The 23571-nt window shown below is 49.1% G+C and overlaps 1 protein-coding gene across 4 annotated transcripts; it reads right to left on the bottom strand.

Moving 5' to 3' along the window:
* Positions 1-332: 332 nt before the first annotated feature.
* DDI2 (DNA damage inducible 1 homolog 2) lies at positions 333-23530 on the bottom strand. Of its 4 annotated transcripts, XM_072917281.1 has the most exons (10): positions 23319-23530; positions 18721-18850; positions 17523-17756; positions 15544-15670; positions 13632-13759; positions 12973-13101; positions 12144-12247; positions 11555-11744; positions 6584-6646; positions 333-6490 (listed from the first exon to the last, which is right to left on the bottom strand). In XM_072917281.1, exons 1-9 carry the CDS (start codon positions 23454-23456, stop codon positions 6630-6632), a joined length of 1197 nt encoding a protein of 398 aa, XP_072773382.1. In that variant the 5' UTR covers positions 23457-23530; the 3' UTR covers positions 333-6490; positions 6584-6629. The 4 variants fall into 4 exon arrangements, with proteins under 4 accessions (XP_072773382.1, XP_030144984.4, XP_072773380.1 ...); XM_030289124.4 differs by lacking the exon at positions 6584-6646 and having other exon boundaries at positions 4366-6490; XM_072917279.1 differs by lacking the exons at positions 333-6490; positions 6584-6646 and adding an exon at positions 9204-9418.
* Between the last annotated feature and the right edge of the window lie 41 nt (positions 23531-23571).

Genomic DNA, 23571 nt, shown 5'->3' with positions numbered 1-23571 from the left:
ATTCAGGTAGGAGACAAGGAGTGTCCCATTCACTTTCCCAGCAGACAGTGCCATGGTCAGGTGCTAAGTTTTGTGTTTATTCTGATACTTTTCCAAGTCCTCCACGAAGGACCCAACAGCCCATCCCCAAAGAAAGGGAATACAGGAATTTCTCAAGTCTATTCTCAGGCCCTCCCAACCTTAAAAATTTTACCCACAGGTTTCTACTCATTCTGTTCAAAATGGCAGCATTTATGTTACGGAAAATCCACCGGATTTGGGAAAAAAGGCAGTGAAGGATTTGAGTGCAGAGCTGCCAACCTCAGAAATACAGATAGACCAACCAAGCAACATTATGATAAAGTGTTTATTCATTTTTTTTAAATATCAAATTTTTTTACACGTAATTTGTTGATAAACAGTCCCCCAATATTAAAAAAAAAATCAAAAAAGAATCAAGTGTGTATTACTTTGGGCAGAACCACATCCCATTGATGACACACCCACTCCTCTCTTCAGCCGCCTGCGAGGCCACAAGCGTGTTCAGCCCACAAGAGTCAATGACACAAAACGCAACCAGCTTTAGGATTCCTGAGTATTGATTCCCTCAAGTTCCCTAAGTGAGTCTGTAAAACTCTGAAGCATCAGTCAAAGTGTGACCCAAACTGCTGCGCTTTGGATCACGGACTAAGCCTCGTCTACACAGTGCAGGAAGAAATCCCGAGCGCTCAGAGGGGAATGATGTACATGAACTGACCTCGTTTCCCAAGCTGACTTCCGAGAGAGGCAGGCAGAAATACCTCTGGATTTCTCCTCTTTGAATTTCTGTTAAGAGTTCTGGGGAGCCGTTTGGCAGGAAGTCCAAGTCTGGTGAAGAAACCTCTAGGACCTGTTCCTCCTTTTGTTCATCAATGGCATGGTTTTACAGAAAACTGATCTGAAGTTGAGCATTCAGCAAGTACACTTAAATATTGCTACTTTTCAGAAGAGGAGACAGCAAGAGGAAGACACAGAAGAGTGGAACATGGAGGACATACAAGGTTAACAGTCTTGGAGACCGAGTGTCTACATAGGAAGTTAAACATACACAGCAAGGAGGCAGAGATTGTCACGGTAACAGCATAGCTCAGCTCTGTCCTGCAGCAGGTAAACACGCCAGGGACAGTTACCAGGAATATTCCCTCCTCTTGTCAGAATTACACATGCCCAGAAACTTCCAGATGTTAGGATTCCACTAGACATTACCTCTGTGTTCACCTGTGGCCTCGTGTACCCAAACACGCAGTCACCAAGAAGCCAAGTGAATTCCTTCAGTATTTTTAAGGGAAAAAGTAAATCTCAGAAACCAGGACTGGCTCCAGGGCACACCCAGAAAGAAATTCTACAGACCCACGTGGGTCTCCATAGGTGCTGGCAGATTTACAAAGCAGCTTCCGAGCACTGCTTTAGTCTCTAGAGCTGGACTGCCATGGTGAAATCCCTTTAAGTGATGTGACATTAGGACACTACAGCAGTGATTAACGAAGAGGGGGAAGAGAACAAAGTGCCTGATTTTAGGCCGGAACACCTGGCTCCTTGGGAACCTGGACAGCTGTTGGTGGTACCTCTATCCCCTGCTGTAGCCAATAAGCCACAGGACTCTGCCATCCCTCCTTTCCTATAAATACTGGACCAGTGAAGGGACTGCCGGAGGCTGAACAGAGGATGTGCGTGTGCATGCAGCAGAGAGGACACACATTGAAACAAAGACAACTTTTAGACAGTGTTCGCTAAACACACATTCTATTACATTTTATTTTGACCTTAAGTACTCACTACTGCCCCAATTTTATACTAGATCTTGCTCCTAAAAAATTATTCACTAATTTAGCAGCACTTAGCCATTCACTCAAAGCAGTTTGGAAATGAAGAGATTTAAATCACCAGGCTTGGACCTACTTGATAAAAGTTTTAGAAATATTTATCAGTTGGGGGTCAGGGTTTGTTTCTAGAAGTTTGAAGAGAGTTACCCATGGAATTCTAGCACTATGGATAAATGTTTCCATACAGCTTTGGCAGAAGGGCGGGATTGAAAACTTATATTTGACAAGCAATAAAAGTGAGCATTGAAGCAGATTGGCTGATGCTCTAAAGCTTTTATAGCATAAATTCTGTATGCGCAGCCTAAATCAGCCTGGCCATGAGAGCAGAGCCTGTCACCAGCTTGGTGCAGAGCAGCACCACTTGGGCCAGCTGAGCAATGGCTTTTAAAACAGAGAGAGTGATACAAGGGGCTAACACTGAGTAGCCAACACTGAGGAGCCAACATCTGCTGCTCCAAGCAGCTGGCAGAACATCCACCCACAGGCAAAGCGTGCAGGTTCAGCTCTCCCGCATCCAAGAGAGCCAACCTGGCCCTGGCTCCTTGCCCTGGCTCCCAGGGCCACCTCACCAAGCCCTGCAGTGTGCATCAGGAGCAGATTCAGCCGTCTGAAGTCGCTCTGGATCTGGGAGCCTCATTGCTGCTGCTTCTGATGGTGAACCAGATGCAGGCAGGAATGGGTCTGATGGATCCTATTTCCTAAAAGCCTTAGGTCTAGAGACCTGCTGACACTGTACTCCTGTACCAGCCCAAGCTTGCCCTTCACAGAGGGGCTTCTGCTGATTTGAGGTGCTCATTGCAAAAATAATAAACCAAACCTTCAGCAGGGGTAACTCTACCACCTGCCCAGTGAAGATGAGAAAGCTGCAGTCTGGCCTCAGTAACTCATTTTGAGCAGACCCTTAAGTGAATCACTGGATGCTGCTCCAGACAGCCAAGCACTGCTTCCCACACGGAGCGGTGCCTGCTGCTGCCATCACAAGCAGAGGGATGTAAGCCAAACCTGTGTGGGAGCTCCAGGTCTGGGTGGTACTGTCCCAGCTCATGGAGAAGCTCCATTTGACAGCAGAATGCCTTAAAGCCCTTTATTACTCCAAAGGATCTCCTAGCTGCTCAAGTGTCTGAGGCAAATCTGACACCAGCACTCAATGACAGCACAAACTCCTGTGAGGTGACAGATGAAACCAAATCGGTGCTGTTTTTAAATGCCACCTGCATAAAAACAGCCCAGCACACACACAGGAGACCTGCTAAAGCAACAGGGAACACAAACACCAGGACACAGGCCTGGGACAACCACAAGACCACACGGAAGCCATGAACAAAAATGTATTGTGCTGCTGAGCCATCGCTCCAGGTTTAGCTCAACGTGTCTAGTTCAAGACAAACACCTAACACAAAGCCACTTCTGAGATTTGCAAGTGGGACTGAATCAAAGCTCTTACTTAAAATTTGGTTTCAACCATGCCTTCCTTTCCCTTCCCCAGCCCTGACAGAGTTTTGGGGCTTTGCAGAGCATCACAAAGGAGTTCTTCCCCCCTCAAAAAAGCATCTGGAAAAGGCTTCCTACAGCACAGCCCTGGTGAGGCCTCTCCACTCAGGTGACTCACCAGAGGTATCCCAGAAGGCCACGATGGTTGTAATGCAGAAGCCACATCAGTGCATTTTTCCATGCACCCTGCTGGGGAGCCCTTGCTCTTGAGGAGGTGTAAGATCAGCACCCCCAGCCATGAGGCTGACCAACCCCAGACATCCAGACAAACCACAGCAAAGCAGATTCTTCCTTCTTCCAATCACAGCCCTGTTTGGAGCCACTGAGATGAAGTTCATTCCTCCCTGGGCACAGGGAGATTTTAGAGCTATAACACACCAGTTAGTTTGTTAAACAAATTAATCATTAAAGTTTAGTCTTAAACTGGTTGAGCTTGTTCTTTTTGCATGAGGAAAAACATGATGTGCGCAAGGCTAGAAAAAAATGTAAATACTCTTTTCCCTCCCCTCCCGTCCCTACAGTTAATACCAGCACATCTCCAAATAAGTTAAAACATTTCTTGTAAGTTTTGGTAGCACCAAATTCTATCCCTTCCCTTCTTCTATCCCCATGTTGTAAACTGGAATACACTGGCCCAAGAGCATCACAGAATATTTTGAGTTGGAAGGGACACACAAGAATCATTGAGTCCAACTCTAAATCAAAGCATAAAAGGGTTTGGCAAAAATAAGCATCAGCCTTCCCCATGCACACACGAAAACCCACGCTCCCAAAAAACCCCCTCGCTCCTCTGGCAAAAGCCTTACACATCCAGGAGCATCTACAAACCTTTAGTAGCTGCCAGAATAATTTCAACAGCTGGGTTCCAAGGAGTTGCAACAAATCCAGAGTCCACACTGGACTCAGAGTGCACCTCCCCTCCTGTGCGCGTGTGGCCAATTCCCATCACAAATTGCTTTGTGCCAGACAGGGCAGTGAGCGCAGTGGCTGCTGCTTTGTATTTGCAGCATTGGAGCTATTCTAAAATCATAAATTTAAATAAAAGTAGTAGTTTTAATCCAGTATGCATGATTAAAAGCTATCCTGTCCACACAATGCAAGGACATTTTCTTTCCTTTCAAAACCCAAATCTAATGAGTGAAACAGAAGAGATGTTTTACTTTGGCTGCAAATAATTTAAAAAATCTGGCTCAACACTCTGCTTGTCCATTGTGGTGAGTTGAGATACTCCTGTAGAAGAAAAGATCCCCCAGTCAGCTCCCTCTTCCACAGTTACGTGGGAACAACAATGCTCTTGGCTAGCAAAATGAGAAGAGCAAGATCTGCGTTTCCACCCGCTTGTTCCAAGGCCTGGAGAGCTTCCTGTGGGGTAAAACCAGCACCGAGGATCCGGTCGACATCAGCCACGGGGAAAGCAGGGGCTGGAGAAGCCCCGGTGGTCAGTCTGGTGTAGGCAGCTGGAGGGCTCAGCAGTGGTTCCTCACTCCCACCCAGCGGCCACGGACCTGCAGGAGCAGCACTGCCACTTCTCCCAGGTGCTCCTGTGAACAGGCGCCAAGTCCCCTGTGGTGCTCCTTCACCCGGAGCAGGTGTGGAGGAAACAGGCGTGCTCTGCTCCAAAGCTGGACTAGCTGCATTCTGAGAACCTCCTGCCAAAACCTCCCTCTGCTCTGGGCTCTGCTCCTGGCCAGGGGTGGCTGCAGAACTCAGCACAACCACATCGCTCTTACCTGAACCCTTCTGCCTCTCTAAAGCACCTCCCCCAGGCACAGGCTGCCCAGGAGCAACAGGCCTGGTGCTTATGTGCTCTCTGCCAGAATCACAAGGCTGGCTCCCCTCTGTCCCTCCACCCTCAGATCTCGTCTCAGGGAAGGAACAGCTCTGTTCCTGGCTGGCTGGATCTGAGCCTTTCTGCTCACCTTCAGGAAGTCCTTTCTGCTGCACTGCTGGCTCTTTGTGAACCATTTCCAGCTGTGAGACTTCTTCTGAGGCAAGGATCTTGCATTCTCCTTTCCGACTGATAACCAAGAGTTTGTGAAGCTCTTTCAAGGCTGATGCTAGAGGGAAACATGGCTCTTCTGAAGGTCTTCCTGGATCTGTGTCCAGCTGTTGGGTGCCGGAGGGGGAAGAGCTGTCTGCTGCCAAATCAGCCAACTCGTGATACTCTGCAGGAATTTCACTAGTGCTTTTAGACTGCAGAACATCACTGGTGGAAAGTGGATCACTCAAGGAGGATGGAGACTTCAGCAACTCCACCTCCATGGAGAAGGCCTCTGAGTTTGGGTTGGATATATGTCTGTTCTCAGTCTGCTGCTTCTGCTGCCTTGCTGAGCTCTGTGCTTCAGCTGCAGCCTGCTCCTCTGCATCTATTTCCATGGAGGCTTCCACGTGCACATGGCTACAGGAGGCTGACAGCTGGATACTCCCTTTCACACAGGAAAGACCTGCTCTCTCCAGTCCATCTCTCATTTCCATGGGAGGATTTTCTGGCTGTTTGGCTTCTGCCATGGCAGGTTTCTCAACCCCATCAACACAGCAAGGAGGTTCTGGGTCAGTTGTCTCAGTTTGCTCCTCAAGATGTTCCTTTTCTGGCTCTTTGCACATCTGATGGTCTGTGGGAAGCTCATGTTTTTGCTCCTGCTTTGATGACAGATAGACATCTTTATCCTGCCTGTGCTTGATAGCAGTGTCATCCAAATGGACTTTTGTCACTTCCAGAGGATGTTCCTGACCATGATCTTGTCCTTTAGCATTACATTCCTTTAAAATGTCAGCACTAAACGTTTCTGTGAGTGTCTTCTGTGAAAGGCAAGCTGGATTGGAGCAGGTCCCATCTCCGGTGTGTGGAGAGGGGTCATTATTTGCCACGGAAGAGCTATTGGAATGATGCTGTAATACCAGAGCATGTTCTTTTTCTGGGATTATCCGGTGTTCAGGTGAAGAGTCAGAAGTCTTGACGGCTCTAGGATCAATGGGCTCTGCGAGGCTGGATTCAGATGAGCAAATTGAAGCAGGGGCAGAGACAGAACGATCAAGTAACTGATTTGTGGGATTACAGATCTTGGAATTTAGTCCTGAAGACTGGACTGGATTTTGAAACCCATCAGAAGCTGGTAATGAGGGCATTTCCAGTGAGGTAGTTTCTTTGTCACTATTCTCTACGGAAGACAGAAGGAAAGGAGCAGTCAGGACACAGCAGAAGCACCGTTCGCACCACGGCAGCACAAACTGGAATGGGTGGCTCTAAATACCTGGTCTGTGGCCCACTCCAGCTGCAGTAAACACACACTACATGCATCAAGGCTTCCGACGTTCTGTTTGGATTAGGAAACAAACACACCAAACTCGTGTTAGCATTCAGAGCACACACCATGCGTGGTTACAGTTCTGCACAGCTCACCTCCTGACTGTCCAGCACAACGGCACGGAGGCTGCAGAAGCTCCTGCCTCCCAGAGAGATTCTGCCTGGCAAATCTGGCACATCAAGGCAAGAATAACTCAGCCAGAGCACAATTTAAAGGCTGTTCTGTATTGTCTATGCCACAGAGAAACTCTACACAGTATAACACGTGTCTAGTGCCATACTCGTCTGTTCTCCCTTTGGCTGGAGATACTCAGGACACACATTTCAGGGATATGGGAACTGAGATGGCAACACAGTTCTTGGCTTGTGCTCCCAGCAGTGCATCAGACCCAAGAGAAGGTGTCCAAACACCTAACACTTCCCTTTTGCTGGCTGCAGAAGTGAAGTGTAAAGATTGTAGGGGCAAAGAAATCCCCCAAAAGAACTGCTGCTCAAGGCTAGGAAGAGCAAAGCAAAGGAGAAGCACCCAAAAGTCAAGCCCAGTTTGCTCCTTCCTTGTTCTCACAGAGAGCTGATCAATTGCAGATCTCTATCAGAAGGACCAAACACTGGCTGTGGTTATCAGAGGAGATTAAGTGACCTTATCTTGCTGACAGTCTGATCTCGCTGCACTCCAGCGCTAGTTAAATCACTGACACGACCTTTGCAGGAGTGCCTGGCCAACACCACAGCCCTGTCTGCCCAGGATCACACAGCCAGGCTCTGTGCTCTGTGATTTGCTGCCCTTTCCCTTCCCAAACTCAGTGGTCTTAAACACACACCATTGGTTTTCCTGGAGTCTCTTTTTACATGCCTACACCTCCAGCCACCATTCCCTTTAAATTCCACAACACAACAGAAATCTGCCTTTCTGTCCTCAGCATTTTATTCTCTGTTCCTTTTATTCTGTTAACTAAAACCAGTGCAGTATCTGCCATGACACCACCCCCTTGCTCATCTTTTCTAAGGGTGGCAAGAGCTTTGTGACAGAGGATATGGATGAAAGCCAGAGGGATCCTTTCTGTGTGGGATGATTACATTTGTGCTCTCTGCTCCCAAACCAACCCTTCAGGGAGGAAGCAGAACTGTCTTTTGACCTGCTGGATCATTAATTAGGGTCTGACCAGACACAGCGGGGATTTGCATTTAGGTAGCAGCAGGAGCTGGGTTTCCATCAAGCTCTCCTCAGTGTCATCCTTCTCCAGGGGTAGGCACAGGAGCTGAGTCCCAGCCCCACCAGGAATATTGATCCAGCTAAAAGCCAGAACAAACTCTTCCCCACAGAGTGCACCATCAGGGATGAATTCTGCTCTGTACCAGGAACAGCCTGAGCTTTTGTGGTGGCAGTGACTTGGACTGAGGCTGCCTGCATGAAAAGGTGTGTGTGGGATGAACTGCCTGGCTACACTTCCTCCTCAGCAAAACAGCTCCAGTTTCGCTGCCAGGTTTGTAAATCCTCCATGATTACCAAGTTCCTCAGTGGTGGGAAATTGGCACAAAAGAGCATCGAGCCCTCAGAGGTAAATAAGGATGTGGAGGTCCTGGATCTTCGTGAAGCCCACCAGCACTCCACCACCACCTCAGCTGCCTTCCACAGATACTGAATGTTGTGGTTTGATACGGAAAAAAGAGGTTAATTTAGTTTGTGGTCAGGCTTGGATATTAGTATTTAGAGTGATTAATTGAGAGCAGATATGTCTTTGAGAAATAGAAGGGTTAAGAGTAAAATTTTTAGGATAATTTTTTTTTGGTTTTGGTTTTTTGAGAGTATAGAATTTTTTTTTTTTAGTTAGGTGGTTGGGTAGGGGAGGGGAAGTTATGTGGTTTAGGTTGAGGTAGGTTGAAGGGTGGAGAGTTTAGAACTGGTTTTGGTCTTTTGTGGATGGAATGGTAGAGAAAAATTTAGGATGTTTGTGTTTGTATTTAGAGTCTCTCTCTTGAGAGAGAGAAAGAAACAGTGATAGTTTGTTAATAATATACTGGTAGAGGAGGTAGAAGGGGGGAACAGTGTGGGAGATGGAGCTTGGGTTGAGAACTATTTAGGGAGTTGAGATTTTAGAATTTTTTTTAAGAAATGAAAGATTTGTGAAATATTTTTTTTTAGTTTAAAAGAAAAGAAGAGAGATAGTTTGGCACTTGGGATGTTAGGGAAAGAAGATTAGGGGGAAGATGATGGAGTAGTAGTTTTTAGTTAGACTTTTTTTTGTTAATTAGAGATTGAATTGATTTTTTAAAGAGAGATTGTATTTTAAGAAGATGTCAGTGAGTTAAGAGATTTGTTTTAGTAGTTGAAAAAAAATAAGAGTAAACAGAAAAGTTAAGGAAGTTTGTGGTAGTATTGCTTTTAGAGAAGAAGAAGAAAAGAAGATTTTTGTTTTTAGATTTTAGTTTTAGGGAGAAATGGGGGTGCTGGCATTGTGCCAGTATCAAACCATGACACTGAACCACCAGCAAAGCAGCTGACAGAAATCATGAGGCTCCCTAAAGTGGACTTCAGGGAATTAAATAAAGCTCAGGGATAATCCAGGTGCATTCAAAACAAGCACTTTAATAGCCTCCAGGTGCAGGCAGCCGTTTGTGTTGTACCATCTCCTGGAAGCCAGCAAAAATTCCTGCTGTTATAAAAGAACACATGTGTTGTGGGGAGCTGAGCTTCTTTGGAGCTGCATCACATCCTCTTTCTGAGCTTCTTCCATTTTCTTTTTTTTCCTTTCTTGGTTTTCTTGGTGCCATCTAGCAGCAACTCAAGTTTTGGAAGAGAGAAAGAAGCAATGTGCTGACATTTTAGGATACAGCCAACAAAAGCCTAAGGACCAGAGGCTAGTACTGTGTCTAGAACTGTCAGGACTGTCACAGTCAATCTGAACAAGAGCCACTTTAGTTCTGTGCCTCGATGTTCTACAGGCACTAAGTGAACACACAAAATGGATTTCCTATTCCCATAAATCTTTTACATTCCTCTAAGGCTCAGCATCAACTGAAAGTGTCCGAGTGCTGACTAGCCTGAACAAAGCCTCATGGTCTTTAGAACCATATGTGGTACTTAAGCAGCTTGGATTAAGTCATTTCAGGCACTTTTCTGTTTAAAAACCTTGTATAAAATGCTTTTATTGTAAAGACTCATAGTTTGGGCTGAGGTTTGCTTCTTAGTTCTCTTTCAACAGAGAACTAAATTCAACCAACCACAATACCTGCAAGGCTCATCCAAAGTAGAAATATATTCAAAAAGTTAACCCAGGCTCTGCCAGGCTCCAAGTTTTCACAAGAAAAAAACTAATATTTACACCTGCCAAGCTGTGGGAACAGACAAGAGCCCAAGCTCCTGAGCCTGGCCTTTAGTGACATCAAAACCTGATCACAAGGTCAAACCCATGTTTGTATTTCTCTCTACTGGCTGCAACTTCAGTTAATAAACATTCAAATTTGGCTAGAAAAGTCACACATTTAAACTATTTCTTACTGATTCATTAAAGCCAGACCTTCCTTCTGATATTTTTTACATTTCTGGAAAACTTATATTCTTAGGATATAAGAAAATAGGCCAGAGGGAGCAATAAGTGTAGTCCTGTGCTCCCTTTAATGTTATCAACTTCATTATTTGTAACTAACTGCTTATTCTTTGGGTTGTCAAACAGTAAGTAACTGGGAGGTGTTAAAGAAAACTTTCAGTGCATTTCAACTATATATATATATATATATATAATTAAATAAATGTTAGTATCTAATAGATATAAATATACATATAATATATGGTTAAATATTTTTTTCTCATTTCAATTTTAAATATGGGCACGCTAGAGTCTTCAAAAATTAGCAAGAGCACGCTAGAGTCTTCAAAAATTAGCAAGAAAAATGTTGAAATCAACTCAGTCAGCTTAAACCTGATCCAGCAAAGAGTTCTACATATCTGTAGGAAGCTGAATTTACTGCATTCTTTCAGAGGGAAAAGTGAGCAGTAAAACTCAAAGGTCTCTAGAGAACTTTTGGATATAAAATGTTATCTTTAAAAGTTTTGGAAAAGGCTTAAGGAATACACCCTGAGGTATTCACACCTCCTCTTGAACAGCAGGAAAAAAAATAATAAATTCCCCCTTCAGCTAAAAGCTGAATTAAGGAAGGAGTTGAACAGAAAATTTGAGTTTCAGACTGGTTTTGGCTCATAGTTCAGCTTTCAGCTATTTTGGCTGAAAATAAAATTTGTTAAATTTTGCAGCCACCAAAAATCCTTCTGGCCATCACATCTGTGCAGCATTTGGATTCCAGGGACACTGGGAACAAAACTGCAGGAGGATGAAAGTTCTCTTTGCAGGTCATGTTTAAGGCTGAGGATGCAAATTCAGCTTTTGAACCTTAGAGCAACTGCAAGGAGGCAATTCCCCCTCCAAGGGCACGAGCACCATTCCAGGCAAAAATGCTGAAATAGTGCGAATTCTAAAAATTGTCATGAACTTTTGTCACTGCTACAGCTGCTCTATTTTTACGTGGTGCAGCCAATAAGAGCAGGGTTTTGGGAGCCTCCCCAAAGCTGTGCTCACACGAGGCTGCAGCAGCAGTACAGCTGAGGCACTACGTGATCCTGGCCACAGACAACCATTAACCTCCACACCTTGAAAGCCAGGAAACCAGAGCGGGTGGGAAGCTGCAGGGAGAGCACCAAATAAACAGCTAACAGCCCTGAGTGCCTTTGTGCAGGTTTTGCAGCCCAGAAGGGAAGAGAGAAGTGCACTCAGAGGCCACAAGCAAGAATAAAGCCCTTCTCTCCACCCTTAACTGGCTGATGCTGCTCCCAGAAGCTGGAAGGGGAACTGCTCACAGACATCCTGACATGCAGCAAAAAAAAATGCACATATTCCTATTTCAAGTGGGCTAGTGCTGGTACCTGCTTCCTCTACGGATTTCTGTATTGCCTCTGCGAGCTCCTGGTCGGCGATGTCCTCGGGCCGCACGTCGTCGCGGCCCGCGCCGTACGCCAGCCGCGCGCACTCGGGCAGCTCCCCCTCGGGCAGGAACGAGGTCTGCGAGCCCGTGGTGCCGATCACCAGCACGTTCTTCTTGAGATCAATGGAGCACTGCAAAAGAGCATCCACACGTCAGGGCCCTGTGGAGTGCCGGGCGGTTCCCAGGGAAAAAGAGAGACACGAGGTCAGGCGACCCGTCTCCAACAGAACGGCTCACAGCAGGCAAGGGTGGCCAGGAGAATCAGCGCTAACCAAAGGGCCCTGTCTGACTCAATTTGTAATAAATCATTCCATTGGAAAGCTCTGGGCATCTCTGATCAGAGCAAAAAGCTCCAGGCAACAGCCAGACACCCTAGAGCTGTCCATGATGGATGTGCTTCCAGGATGGAAGATAATCCACCATCAACTGTCCCCAGGAAAATCCTACGAATTCACAGGCCGGGCATTTATTTTTCACTTCTCACTAAACCTACAAGAGCCAGGTAACTGTTTCAAAAGAGGTTTTGATACCTGATGCCTCTTAAGCATATCCAGTCCTAGGAGCATGTCCATGGGCTGCTCTTCAAGGATTGAGAAGGAGCACGCCAGGAAATCCCCTTCGATCTGCACCTGAGCTGAAACACAAGGCAGAGAAGTTCCTACTACAGCACAAAAACAATCTGCTTTCTGCTCTTCCACCTGGGAAGGGAAAGGTCTGGGAGAATGTGAAACCAGCACTCTGATGTACTGTTTTGGTGACAGAAAGTCTGGCCCTGTGCAAGCCCCAGGACTGACAGGCCTGCCATGGTCCCAGAGTAATTATTTTAAAAGCTGATGTGCCTGAGAACCTCCAGTCCTGCTTCTCTGACCCTCCAAGCTTCAGGGGCTGCAAACAGTTTATTAGAGCACAAGTCTAAGCAGCAGCAACAGCAAACAGAATTGATTTTTCAGTAATAAGGGCAGTGTCCTCCATCCACAAAAGCTGCAAAAGAGCAGAGAGGCTTCTCTTTCCAAAGGAACAGCAAACACTGCACTGTGCAGGAACCCTTCCTGAGTAGCTCACTCTGCCCAGCAGTCCCACCCGAAACAGGGAAGGTCGTAGTGTTTCATGTTCACCTTGGGTTTTGCCCCCAGAGAACATGTCCTCTACGTGTGCAGGAGCTGGGACTCCCTCACCCCAAAGCATTAAATGAGACAGAAAACAGAGTTCTGTGCCCAAGACAAACAAACACATTGCAGATGCACTTTGATTTTACTCTGCAGGAGCTCCTAGCAATTACAGCACCAATCCTCAGTGCCAAGTTTGCAGGAACTGCAGTCAAACCCCTGCTAAAGCTGCCCCAAAAATGCCAGTACTTACCTAAGTGCACTCTGCCAATGATTTTCTGTGTCCCAACACCCTTAGCAATGCCAGCCCACCGCCGATCCACCAGCCTCATGATGTTGCACCTTTCAGCACAGGCTTGGCTCATGATGGTCATCTGGGCACCTACCAGCAACAGAACTCGTGTTAAATCCTGATGGCTCAGCACAAACTTTTATTTTCTCCTGGAAGAGTTTAAGATAAAACACACAGTGCCTGGGAAACCAACCCACCTGCCCCAGGGCATAAAGGCTTCCTGTGAATCCCCCTGTGCTGACCTGGCTGCCCATGCACGGGTCAGCACTGACCATTACTGTAGGCATGGGACAACCCCAAGAATTTCCCCTTGCAGGTGGATGGGAACCACCACATTAAAGGCATGTGAAATCCCCCTGTCTGTAAAATGAGATAAGATATAAACATGGCAGCAACCTTCCAGGCATAGAAGTCCCAGAAAGTCTCCTAGGAGCCCTAATCCAGGGTGTTCCCACACTGCTTCTCCCAACAATGTGCTTTGCTCGCCCAGGCTGTGCTCAGGGTTCAGTAAAGGGCTCCAAAATCTTGTCATGCAGAGCTTTATCGTAGGATTTTTTTTTTTTTTTAACTACTGGAATGTTTACTGTTGCCCTCAGTGATGGAGAGTGTGGAGAAAGCACCTGAGTCCACAAAGGCTTTCACGGGGTGTCCATTGACTTTGCAGTTGATGTAGAGCATCACCACCTGCCCAAAGCTCTCAGGTGCCTCTTCCATCGCTATCGTCATGTTCTCTTCAATGTTTTGTTGCCTAAATTTTGTGGAGAAGAGACAGAAAGACCAAAATTTCTGTCACCTAGACCTTGTAACATCCCTCTGATTCACAGACAGACCTGGAAATCCCACCTGCTGCTGCTCACCTTACAAACACACATTTGAACCACAGCAAAGGCTGCTTCCTTAGTTAAACACAGACCTGGGAGCTGACGATTGCTAGAAATTATCTCAGCTGAGTCCAGAGACACTGAGTGATTCCCCAGCAGCCACTGCCCCTTCCAACCCCTGCCTAACTCACACCTCAGCTCCTGACAGCCTTGTGCTGCCAACAGGAACCTGACATCCACGTTAACCTGGAGAACTCAGAGCAAAAAACCTGTGGATTCATTAGTCATGCCGAGAGTACACGGAGGTGTTGCCAATAGCTACATCACTGGAATCCCACACAGCAGCTGAACATTAAAATCCTCAGGTTTCCCTGGTATCTTTCCTTTTCCAGCCATAGGAAAGGAGGGAGGTGAGCAAAATAGCAGAAAGAACACCACCACGAGCACCAGCCCTTGGTGCAAATTCAAGACGACAGAAAAAATGCTCTTCAAGAAATCCCTCACAGCCCCAGGGAAATCTTGGAAGTGATGGGCATCTGCAGTGACTGCATCCAAAACAGCTACATCTCCCCAAAACAGGCTTCAATTCTGATGCCATTTCAGTTTTTGCTGAGTGGGGTGTGAAATCTGGGGATGGCTCAGCCCAAACAGCTGCAGAACCTTGGGCACATCCCCTTTATCTGTCCCTCATCTAAGGAAGAAGAGAAGCGTTCCTGTGCCTCTGAGCAATGTTCCACTACCTACAAATGTCTATTTTCTGCATTGCTGAGTGTTTATCTGGCACCAACACCTTGTCAGCTGTAATGTGAGAGCACTCCTATCACCAGTGAATTCTGGTTCTGACCAACAATGGGTCTGTATCAGACACTTTGTTATCAGGGGAAAACCACCAGCCATGAACTGACTCCAGGATTTACCACTCAGCTGAAGAAATCAAGCCTCAGCCCAACACAATTATATCTGGAAGGCAGCAAGGGGGATCGAGCTGATGAGTAGGATGCATTTCTGCAGAACCTCTCATCAGTGAATTGGGCAGACATGGAACAATTAGCAGGATGCAAAACCAAATCTGGAGGGCAGCTGGGAGGAACAACGCCGTGTTGCTGTGCAGAGCTCAGCTGGGAGACAGCACCAGCCCAGCTCTTGGGTTCAAAACACCCCAGGCACCGGCCTCAAGAGGAGATGTGCTTTCCACAAGTGCTCCAGGCTCAAGAGCAGAGCAGCTCAGGCAGCTCCAAGACATCACACGCACAGACAAATGCTGTCACCTCATATCACACAGTCAGCCCCAGAACGGTTTGGGTTGGGAGACACCTTAAAGCCCACCCAGTGTCACCCCTGCCATGGGCAGGGACACCTTCTACTATCCCAGGCTGCTCTAAGTCCTATCCAACCCTGAACACTTCCAGGGATGGGGCACCCACAACTTCTCTGGGCAACCTGAGCCAGGGCCTTCCCACCCTCACAGGGAGCAACACTCTGTGATCTCAGCAGGACACATCTCAAGGATGGGGTGCACCTTCATGTTCCCAAATCCCAACCTTCCCATGTGCACAGGTGGCCCAGAGCATTGCCCTGCAAACACTCCTTGATACAAGGAATTTGTTTAGATTCTGCCTTCTCTGAGGAAAAACACCATGGATGGAAGCACAGAGCAGTTTTTGCTCCCCAGAGGGGACCCCAACACCTACAAGCCACTTTGATTTGTTACCTTATGTCTTCTTCTATCTTGGCCTGTGCCTCGAGATCAAAGGGGTCAGCGGAATAGAGCCGGATCCTCTCCTGCTCGCGCCGGGCTCGGTCCTGCTGTTGCTCCAGCAACACCCTGGTGAATTTCTCTGCGGGAACAAGGAGATAAAGAAATGCTTTTTACTGGAAATTACTCTTGCAAATCAAATTCTGGCACAGCAAATGCTTCTTTTGATGCCAGCTGAGGAATAGACTCAGCAGCACACAGAAAAAAAGATTCCTCTGAGGGCAGCGTGGATGGAACTCAGAGGATCAGTGGCAAACCTGGGAACCTGCTGAGATGAAAAGCAACTGGACAGAGCTGGCTCTCCTCATGTCCCTACCCAAACACTGCACTATCAAATTCAATTTCCTGGCACATACATTTTTATAGGGAAAAAAAAAATTATAAAACACACAAAGGTTAACGACAAATTTCTTTCAAACCCAAGGAACACGGCAAAACCAGAGATTATAATCCCTAAAGCTGAATGCCTACCACTGGAACCAGGGGGTGTTAGCCAGGTCTAAATGCACATTTTAAGACCAGTTTTTAGATTCCCACTTTCCAGATGGCCTCTGGCCATGTTTTACTACTTGAATGGGATCCTGTACGTCCCCAAAAGGACTTGGCAGTCTGTGCAGGTCTGCACAGAGGGAAGGTTTGGATTTGCTTCCAGAGATGCCGTTCCCAAGAAGCAGCTCTGGCTCAAAGGCTGTTATGAGCTCAGGGAGGCATTGGGTATATTTGACTGTTGGACTTTCGAAATCAGGCTTCTGTACAGCAGGTGCCTTCATCCAGCACAGCCACAGGGCACGGATCTATGCAGATATTTGGGAATCCAAGCTGGAGCTGAGCTGGATCTGTGCCCAAACACTGCCAGCAGCAGCAGTGCAGCACGACAAGGGAAAACCAGCCCTAACCACTTCCTCCTGACAGCCCAATGCAGCAATCTGGGACTGAAAATGCACATCTGGGTCAAAGCTTGATGTGCACAGACCAGGCAGAGCAGCAGAGGAGCCAGTTCTGGGTATCTTGGACTTAACCTCTGCTTTCCTATGCCAAGAACAGCACCCCTGCTTAAGGTGATAGGAAAAACTCCCAGCAAGATGCATGAAAAAGCCTGAGAGTGCAGAGAAAGTTTCAGCACTGGATATGAACTAAAGGCAGAGTTAAAAACAGAACAGGCTGACAATGTCCATGGAAGTTCCTCTCTGGTTTCCTCTAACAGAGAGAAATCACTCAGATGTAACCCTGAGAGTGAATAAAATCTCCTGCTGGAAGCTCATTCTCTTCATTTATTACCCCACACTCAACTATTTCCCATCTACTGCAACCCAAAACTCCTCTCTTTCCACACCTAAAGGACATCAGAGTTCAAATCTTTCACCACAGGAAGAAAAAGGGACCAACATCAGCTGCAGAGGAAGGTTTCAGCTGAAGGATGACGTTTCAACTGTGCTCAAAACACACAGACACTTCCAAGATTAACAGAAACGTACACGTTTATGACTATTCCTATTGAGAAAGTTCCTAAAAGACACCATTTTCTTGTTCTTTTCCCTCTCCCTTTCTGCAGCTCACTTCCACAGTACAAGATCACTATGGACAGAGCTGGGTTTGGAGTGTGCTGCTCTCTGCTCAGAGTCCCAGCAGCATATGGGACGCAGCTAACACACCACCTTTACTGGAAAACGTGCAGTAAGGAGTGTCTTAGTGTAAAAATCAGGAGCTGAGTCACTTGTGTTCATAGACATCCAAATTATCTGTGACACTGATATTTCTGAGTAGGAGATATTAAAGAGGATATTAAAGATGCCAAACAGGAGAAACACACCCAGAAATGGAGGAAGTCTGCCTTGAATGCCCCAACTAGCACCTTTAATCTGCACCACAAGGAACGTGCAGCACATCCCAGCTCGCTCAAGAGCTGACCCTGCCCAGCCCCAAGCCCAGCTCACCGAGGTCCCCGCTCAGCAAGGCCTCGGCCAGGGGCGGGTTGCGCTCCTTGAGCAGGGACAGCTCGTGGGGGTTGGCCAGCAGCATCTCCCGAAGCAGGGCTGGGTTGTCCAGGCCCTGAGGGAACGCGGGCGCGTCCGGGGGCGACAGGCGCGGCCGCTGCGCTGGGGCCGGCGGCTGCTGCTGTGCGGATGTCCCGGGCACGGCAATGCTGCTGAAATCGATCCTGGGCAGGCCTGAAAGGAAAAGCACAGGTGTCGGTGCTTCATGGTTGCAGTTCTGTGGGAAAACCAAGGGAAGGATGAGCTGCCCTCAATGCAGCATGAGAGCAGATTCCGTGATGGAAGCCCAGCCACATCCCCGGGTTACTGGGTTAGCAACGCTGGTGCATTTATGTAACTGGTCTCGTCTGTCTGTCCCATTTCTAATCCTCTGAAATGCACTTGCTGACTAGCTACTCCCAGCTTCACAAATGTGAATCCCTCATGGAGGAACTACAGGGCTGAACCCAGTGGCTCTGAGACACTTCAGAGTCTCTTGGGTTAAAAAAAAGCAGGGGGAAAAAAAAAGTAGCAGTGTTCCTGCAGACCTGCATTGCAGGTACCCATCCTCCAGCTGAGACAGGACGAGGACCTCAGCAATGCTCCCACGCCCTTCTCAGCCTGTGGCACCTTTTCTAGGGATAATTTATGTCTGGGATTTGCTAGGAGTGGCTGTGGAAGGTAGGACAGAGGCACAGGGCTCCACTCAGGCATTCCCAGAGGAGCCTTTGGCATGCACACATGATTAAGCCACTGGATTTAGCAAGATGTGGCTTCTCACAGGGAATCTGCCACAGGACAGGTTCAGGACACATGTCCATAGAGGCTGTTCCCGGGTCTGAGCCACGCACGCTGCACCATCATACCCAGCGGGAAGGGAACCGGTGGTTGTAGGGAAACTCACACACCTTTACCAAACCTGTTCTGAACCAGTCACCTTCTCACTGCCTCCACACTTCCCCAAAGGAAAAGTAAAATGGTATTGGCTTCCTCAGAATAAAAAACTGAATCAGAAGCCCTCTGGGTCATTTACAAGCCCCCCTGACTCACCCCAGCACTTTGTGCAGAAGGTGCTAAAGGACACTGACAGAGCTGGTGTTGGCTAAGTGTAGATGAGTCTCTGCAGGCTCAGGCAGAGCTGGCACGGAGCCTTTCTCACCTGGGAAGCGCATGGAAGGCCGTGGCTCCACCGTCTCCTTCTGGCGCAGGATCACCACGTCCCCGTCCTTCAAGCCATAGGAGGCCAAGGACCTGTTGTTGTCGGTCAGCGGCCGCTCCGCATAAACGATCTGTGCCAGGACAGCCACCAGCACCACCAGGCAGAGAAAAAGTTAAAACAAAAAGCAAGATGTTATTTTGTTATAGGAGAAGAATAAAACCATTCCAATAAATCCTGCGGATGCATCTCAAGCTTCAGAAGGGAAGGTGTGATGTCCTCACAGGCCCGGCCTCAGGCACGGCAGGGCCTCGACACATTCCTGGTTGGATAACACAAGGTTGGTCTTGCTGAAATCCAGCTGTGGTTTGACAGCTGGAACCACAGAGAAGGGCCGGTCTCCCCTGATCAGAGGCCAAGATCATTAGAGGGAAGCAAGTCTTGACCAGGACTGTCTGTCCACATTCCCAAACTCCAGGATTACACAAGCCATGGGTGTTTTCTGCAGCATTCCCTGCCCCAAGTCAGCACCTACTGACCCTGGACTAACTGCAGAAGTGCCAGCAGCGCCGATCCAGGGATGAGCCAGCCCAACATCCATCATTCTGCCTCTTGTCACAACACAGCTCCCCAGAATAACCAGTTTTACAGGGACCTCAATCATTAGCTCACTGCTTTCCAGTTCACTCCAGTGATGCAATTCTCCAGACCCAGAGCACCCAAAGGCTCTGCTCCCAAGACTGCCATCAGTCCACGCAGGGAATTAACTTGTTGTGACTACATAACACAAAGATCCATTTCTATTTTGATAACTTGGTTTAACACGGGGTCCACAGACTAAACATAAAATCACTGAGATAAAGGTGAATAATCCCCATGGAACATTTCCACAAACATCAGGCCTGTAATACCTGCAGAGGTCCTAAGTTCTGGGAAAGCCCAAAATGTAACATAAAGCTGGAAGAGAAGTTCCCAGAAATGGCATCTGGCAACACAAAGGTTTCTGTGCCGTCACTGGAGCACAGCAAGACCAGGAAGATCAGCCCAGGCACCTCCTGCCCTGGCAGCAGCCCAGAGTATGGAGAACTTGGCCCAAACTCCTCAGGCACACGATCAAATTTCACAAATACCACTTTGTTTAGCCAAACCTCCTCTCTTTGGGGCTGGAAAAGGCCAGTTCAGCAACAACACTTTGCCACAGCTCAGGGCTGGCTGAACCATGTGAGAAGAGCTTTCACAGTCCTGGCGAGGATGGGCTGTGGCTCTGCCTGATGCTATCACAGGGAGCAGATCCAACGAGGTGCCAAAAAATCAATCACTACCTGTCTTAAGGTCTGGCTGGCACTACAGACTTTCACTGCTTCACTCCAGCAACTCCAACATCTTACACAGACTCTCCCTGCGGCACTCAGCAGTGGAGACCCATTAGCAGCAGCAGTGCAAGGCAAGATAAGGCAGGAGGAACACAAACCACCAGAAGCTCGTGCGGCAGCAATCAGAGAATCGGGGAAATGTGCGATGGAACCAGGCAGGAGCTTCCTGCCTCCTCCCCACCACCGGAGTGTGCAGCCTCAGCGCTGCCTCACACCCCGGGTTTCTCCCAGGGCCCATGGGCAGCGATCTGAAAGCGAGTGGCCTCCACCCCAGCTGGCACCACCAAGGTCAGCTGGTGCTGGCAGAGCCCGGCACAGCCTCTCATGTTACCGGCCTGAGTCGGTGCCACCGCAGCGACAGCCAGCGTGTCATAAATCCCAGCTGCATGCCCAAATCTGAAATGGCACATTCCCTGCGCAGACACTCTGGAAGAGACAAGTTAATCAGTTTAAGTGAGGCTTTACCTCTGTCATCTTGCTGGGATTGGATTTATGAGCGTTCGGCCTTACATCCCAGACAATGAATTAAGCGCCTGGCACTCGCCACGTCCATTAGCAGCACAGATTAATCCGCTCCTGACCCATTCTGCCCCAATCTCAAAACAAACTGATTGGATTTTGCTGCCTTTTGATTGTCTGGTTGGTGGCAGTTCTGCCGGCTGGCAGGCACCAGACACGGGTTCTTCTGGAGGTGACTCAGACAGGGATGCAGGCACTGATGGATTCATTGTGCACAATGCCAGAGGGTAGAACCTTCCTCCGGAGCGGGGAAGCCCAGCCAGAGTGCTGGATACCACCTGCAGCCATCAATCAAGCCAGCTCCTGGGCCCATCAAATATTCCTGAGCACGGCACAGATAGAGGGCACGCAGAGAAAATAAATGAAGGGAAGGAATGAAGAGTGTGGCTCTGCTGAGAGCCTGCTGTCCCCTCTCCCAGAAAGCCAAGGCCTTGGTGTGTGGAGGAGACTGGAAAGTCAGATTATTTCCCCTTGCCTCGCCCAGCTCCTCTTATCACCACAGCCACCAGCAGCTGCCTCTGTTATCTCAGACGTGTGCCCACAGCGTCCCTTGGACACCTCACAGCTCTCTGCCCCTCCCCAAACTGCAGCACCCGGAATTCACCACCCAAACCAGCAGAGAACAAGGCTGGGATTAACCCTCCTCCACATACTGAGTGGTTTACTCCACCCTGCATGACCCTCACAATGAAATTCATCCTTTCTAGTGCTAACACAGCACCTTCAATGCAATATTCACCTTGGCTGAGGAAAAAGGGCAGAAAACAGCCAAGTTTGGTAAATTTAAACCTGCCTATTTGTGATTTAAGAATGCAAAACCCTTCAAACACAACAAGCTGCTTCTCTGGTAGCTTATATCTTTCTGACTTTCACACAGGAAGTTGAGGCTGGAAAAAATCAATGAGGCTGGAAAAGCTCTTCAAGATCATTAGGTGCAATCCCCACCTTGTCCCCAGCCCAGAGCCCTTAGTGCCACGTCCAGCCCCTCCTTGGACACCTCCAGGGATGGGCACTCCAAACCTCCCTGGGCATCCCTGCCAAGGCCTGACCACCCTTTTCCCATGAAGAAATTCCTCCTATGTCCAACCTGTTCTCCCCATTGAAAGTCCTCAAAACACCTCACGCACACCAGGGAGGAAGAGAAGAGAGAGGAGTGATAAATATCAGCCTGGCAAACACGGCACGACGCGGCACAGGATGATGCACGGGTGGCAGATGGATGAGCAGAAGGAAGGCAGAGGTGGCTACAAAAGCGCAGCGCTGCTCCCCTCGCCCGGGGCTGGCAACACCCAAACCCCACACAGGTCAGCTGGGCTGGAAAAACTCAAACAAGGGAACTCCTGACAAAGAATACACGCAGAAGTGACCCCTCGTTACCCTGAACCAGACCCAGAGCTGCAGGTCACCCTGACACAAGGGACAAAGGTGACAGCGAGGAGTTTATGCTCCACTTCATGCCTGGAGATGTCAAATGCACTGCAGAGTCCCCCATGCAGGGGCTGTCCACAGACCTGGGAGCTCACTGAGGGCTGTGACAGACACAGGAGGGTTGCTGAGAACCTTTGTGTGAGGTGGGTTCTCCCTTTCCACCTGCCCAAAATCAAGAGTTTCTTTCCTAAAAGAGAATCCACCCTACCTGGATTTCCTACCCCTGCTCTGAGACAGTTTCTCTGTCATCACCAACATCCCATTTCAGAAAACAAGGCTCTCCCAAGACAGAGGGAAAGCCAAACGTCAGGAACCTGCTGGGTGAGGGACACCACAGCCCCAGGGCTGCCCCTGCACCAGTTCTTCCAGCGCTGACTAATCTTGGCTTGGCTGGAAAAACACTTTGTTAATTTAGACTGGGAAAAGGTTCGGGAAGCAAAAGCCACCACCGCCAAACTCCACAAACTCTGCCAGGCACGGCCGGCGCCGAGGAAAGGAGCCGACACCGCCCTGCCCAGGACAAACGGGGAGGAACGGCCAAACACGCGGGACCGAACCCAAAACATGAGCAAAGCCCAGACAGATGGCCCAGAGCCGCCCCCACACGCAGCCTCCCCCACGTTTGGCACACGAGTGAGCCCCGAATCCGGGCTGGAGGGGGATATTTGCTGGGAAAACCACACGGATGTGCCTGTTCGGTCCCCACACCTGTGTGGAAAAAAGGGAGGAAAAGACTTAATGTGCCCTTCCCGCCCCAGACCGGGCAGAGGTTTGATGGGATAATAAATCCTTTCCCGAACATTTCAGCCCCGTTTCCCGGCGTTTGAGGATACCACGGACCCCCACCTTCCCCGCGATCCGATTCCTGTTCCCCTCGCTCCAATTCCTGCCCCGTTTAAACATCAAATTCCTCCGAAACCTCAACATAAAACAAACCAAAACAAACCCACATTATTTTCTCCCTTTCAGCCGCGCGGCGGGCGCGGACCGAGCCTTTCCCAGAGGGGACCACAAGTCACCGGGGACGCGGAGCCCTTTCCCGAGCGGACCTGGAGTGAAAAGCGAGGGATTTCTCCCCAAACCCCAAAGGTCCGTGAGGGGAGAGACCGGGAGGGACCCACCGCCCCAAACAACCCCAAACTCCGGATGGCCCCGGGGGCGAGGGGGACACGGCCGCTCCCAGCCCGGGAGACCCCGACCCTGAGGGAGAAGAGGCCACGGCCGCTCCCGGCCCGGGGGAACCGGCCCGGCCCGGCGCTCGCGGCGGGGGCAGGCCCTGACCTGGCTCTCGGCCGCCGGGATGCCGGACTCCAGCTCGCAAAGGGCGCGGAAGTTCTGCAGCTCGAAGTCGGCGTCCACCTGCAGGTTGAAGGTGATCTCGGAGCGGTCGCGGCGCAGGCAGAACACGGTGAGCAGCATGGCCGCCCCCGCCCGGACCCGCACCCGCCGCCGCCGCCGCCGTCAAGCGCCGCCGTCGCAAAGCGCCCGCCCCGCCGGTCAGGCGCCCACGTCAATCAGAGCCGCCCGGCCAATC

This window comes from Taeniopygia guttata, chromosome 21 (assembly GCF_048771995.1).
Source record: "Taeniopygia guttata chromosome 21, bTaeGut7.mat, whole genome shotgun sequence".
NCBI lineage: Eukaryota > Metazoa > Chordata > Aves > Passeriformes > Estrildidae > Taeniopygia > Taeniopygia guttata.
Note: the sequence above shows the minus strand (reverse complement) of the source record. Positions and strands in the feature narration are given on the sequence as shown.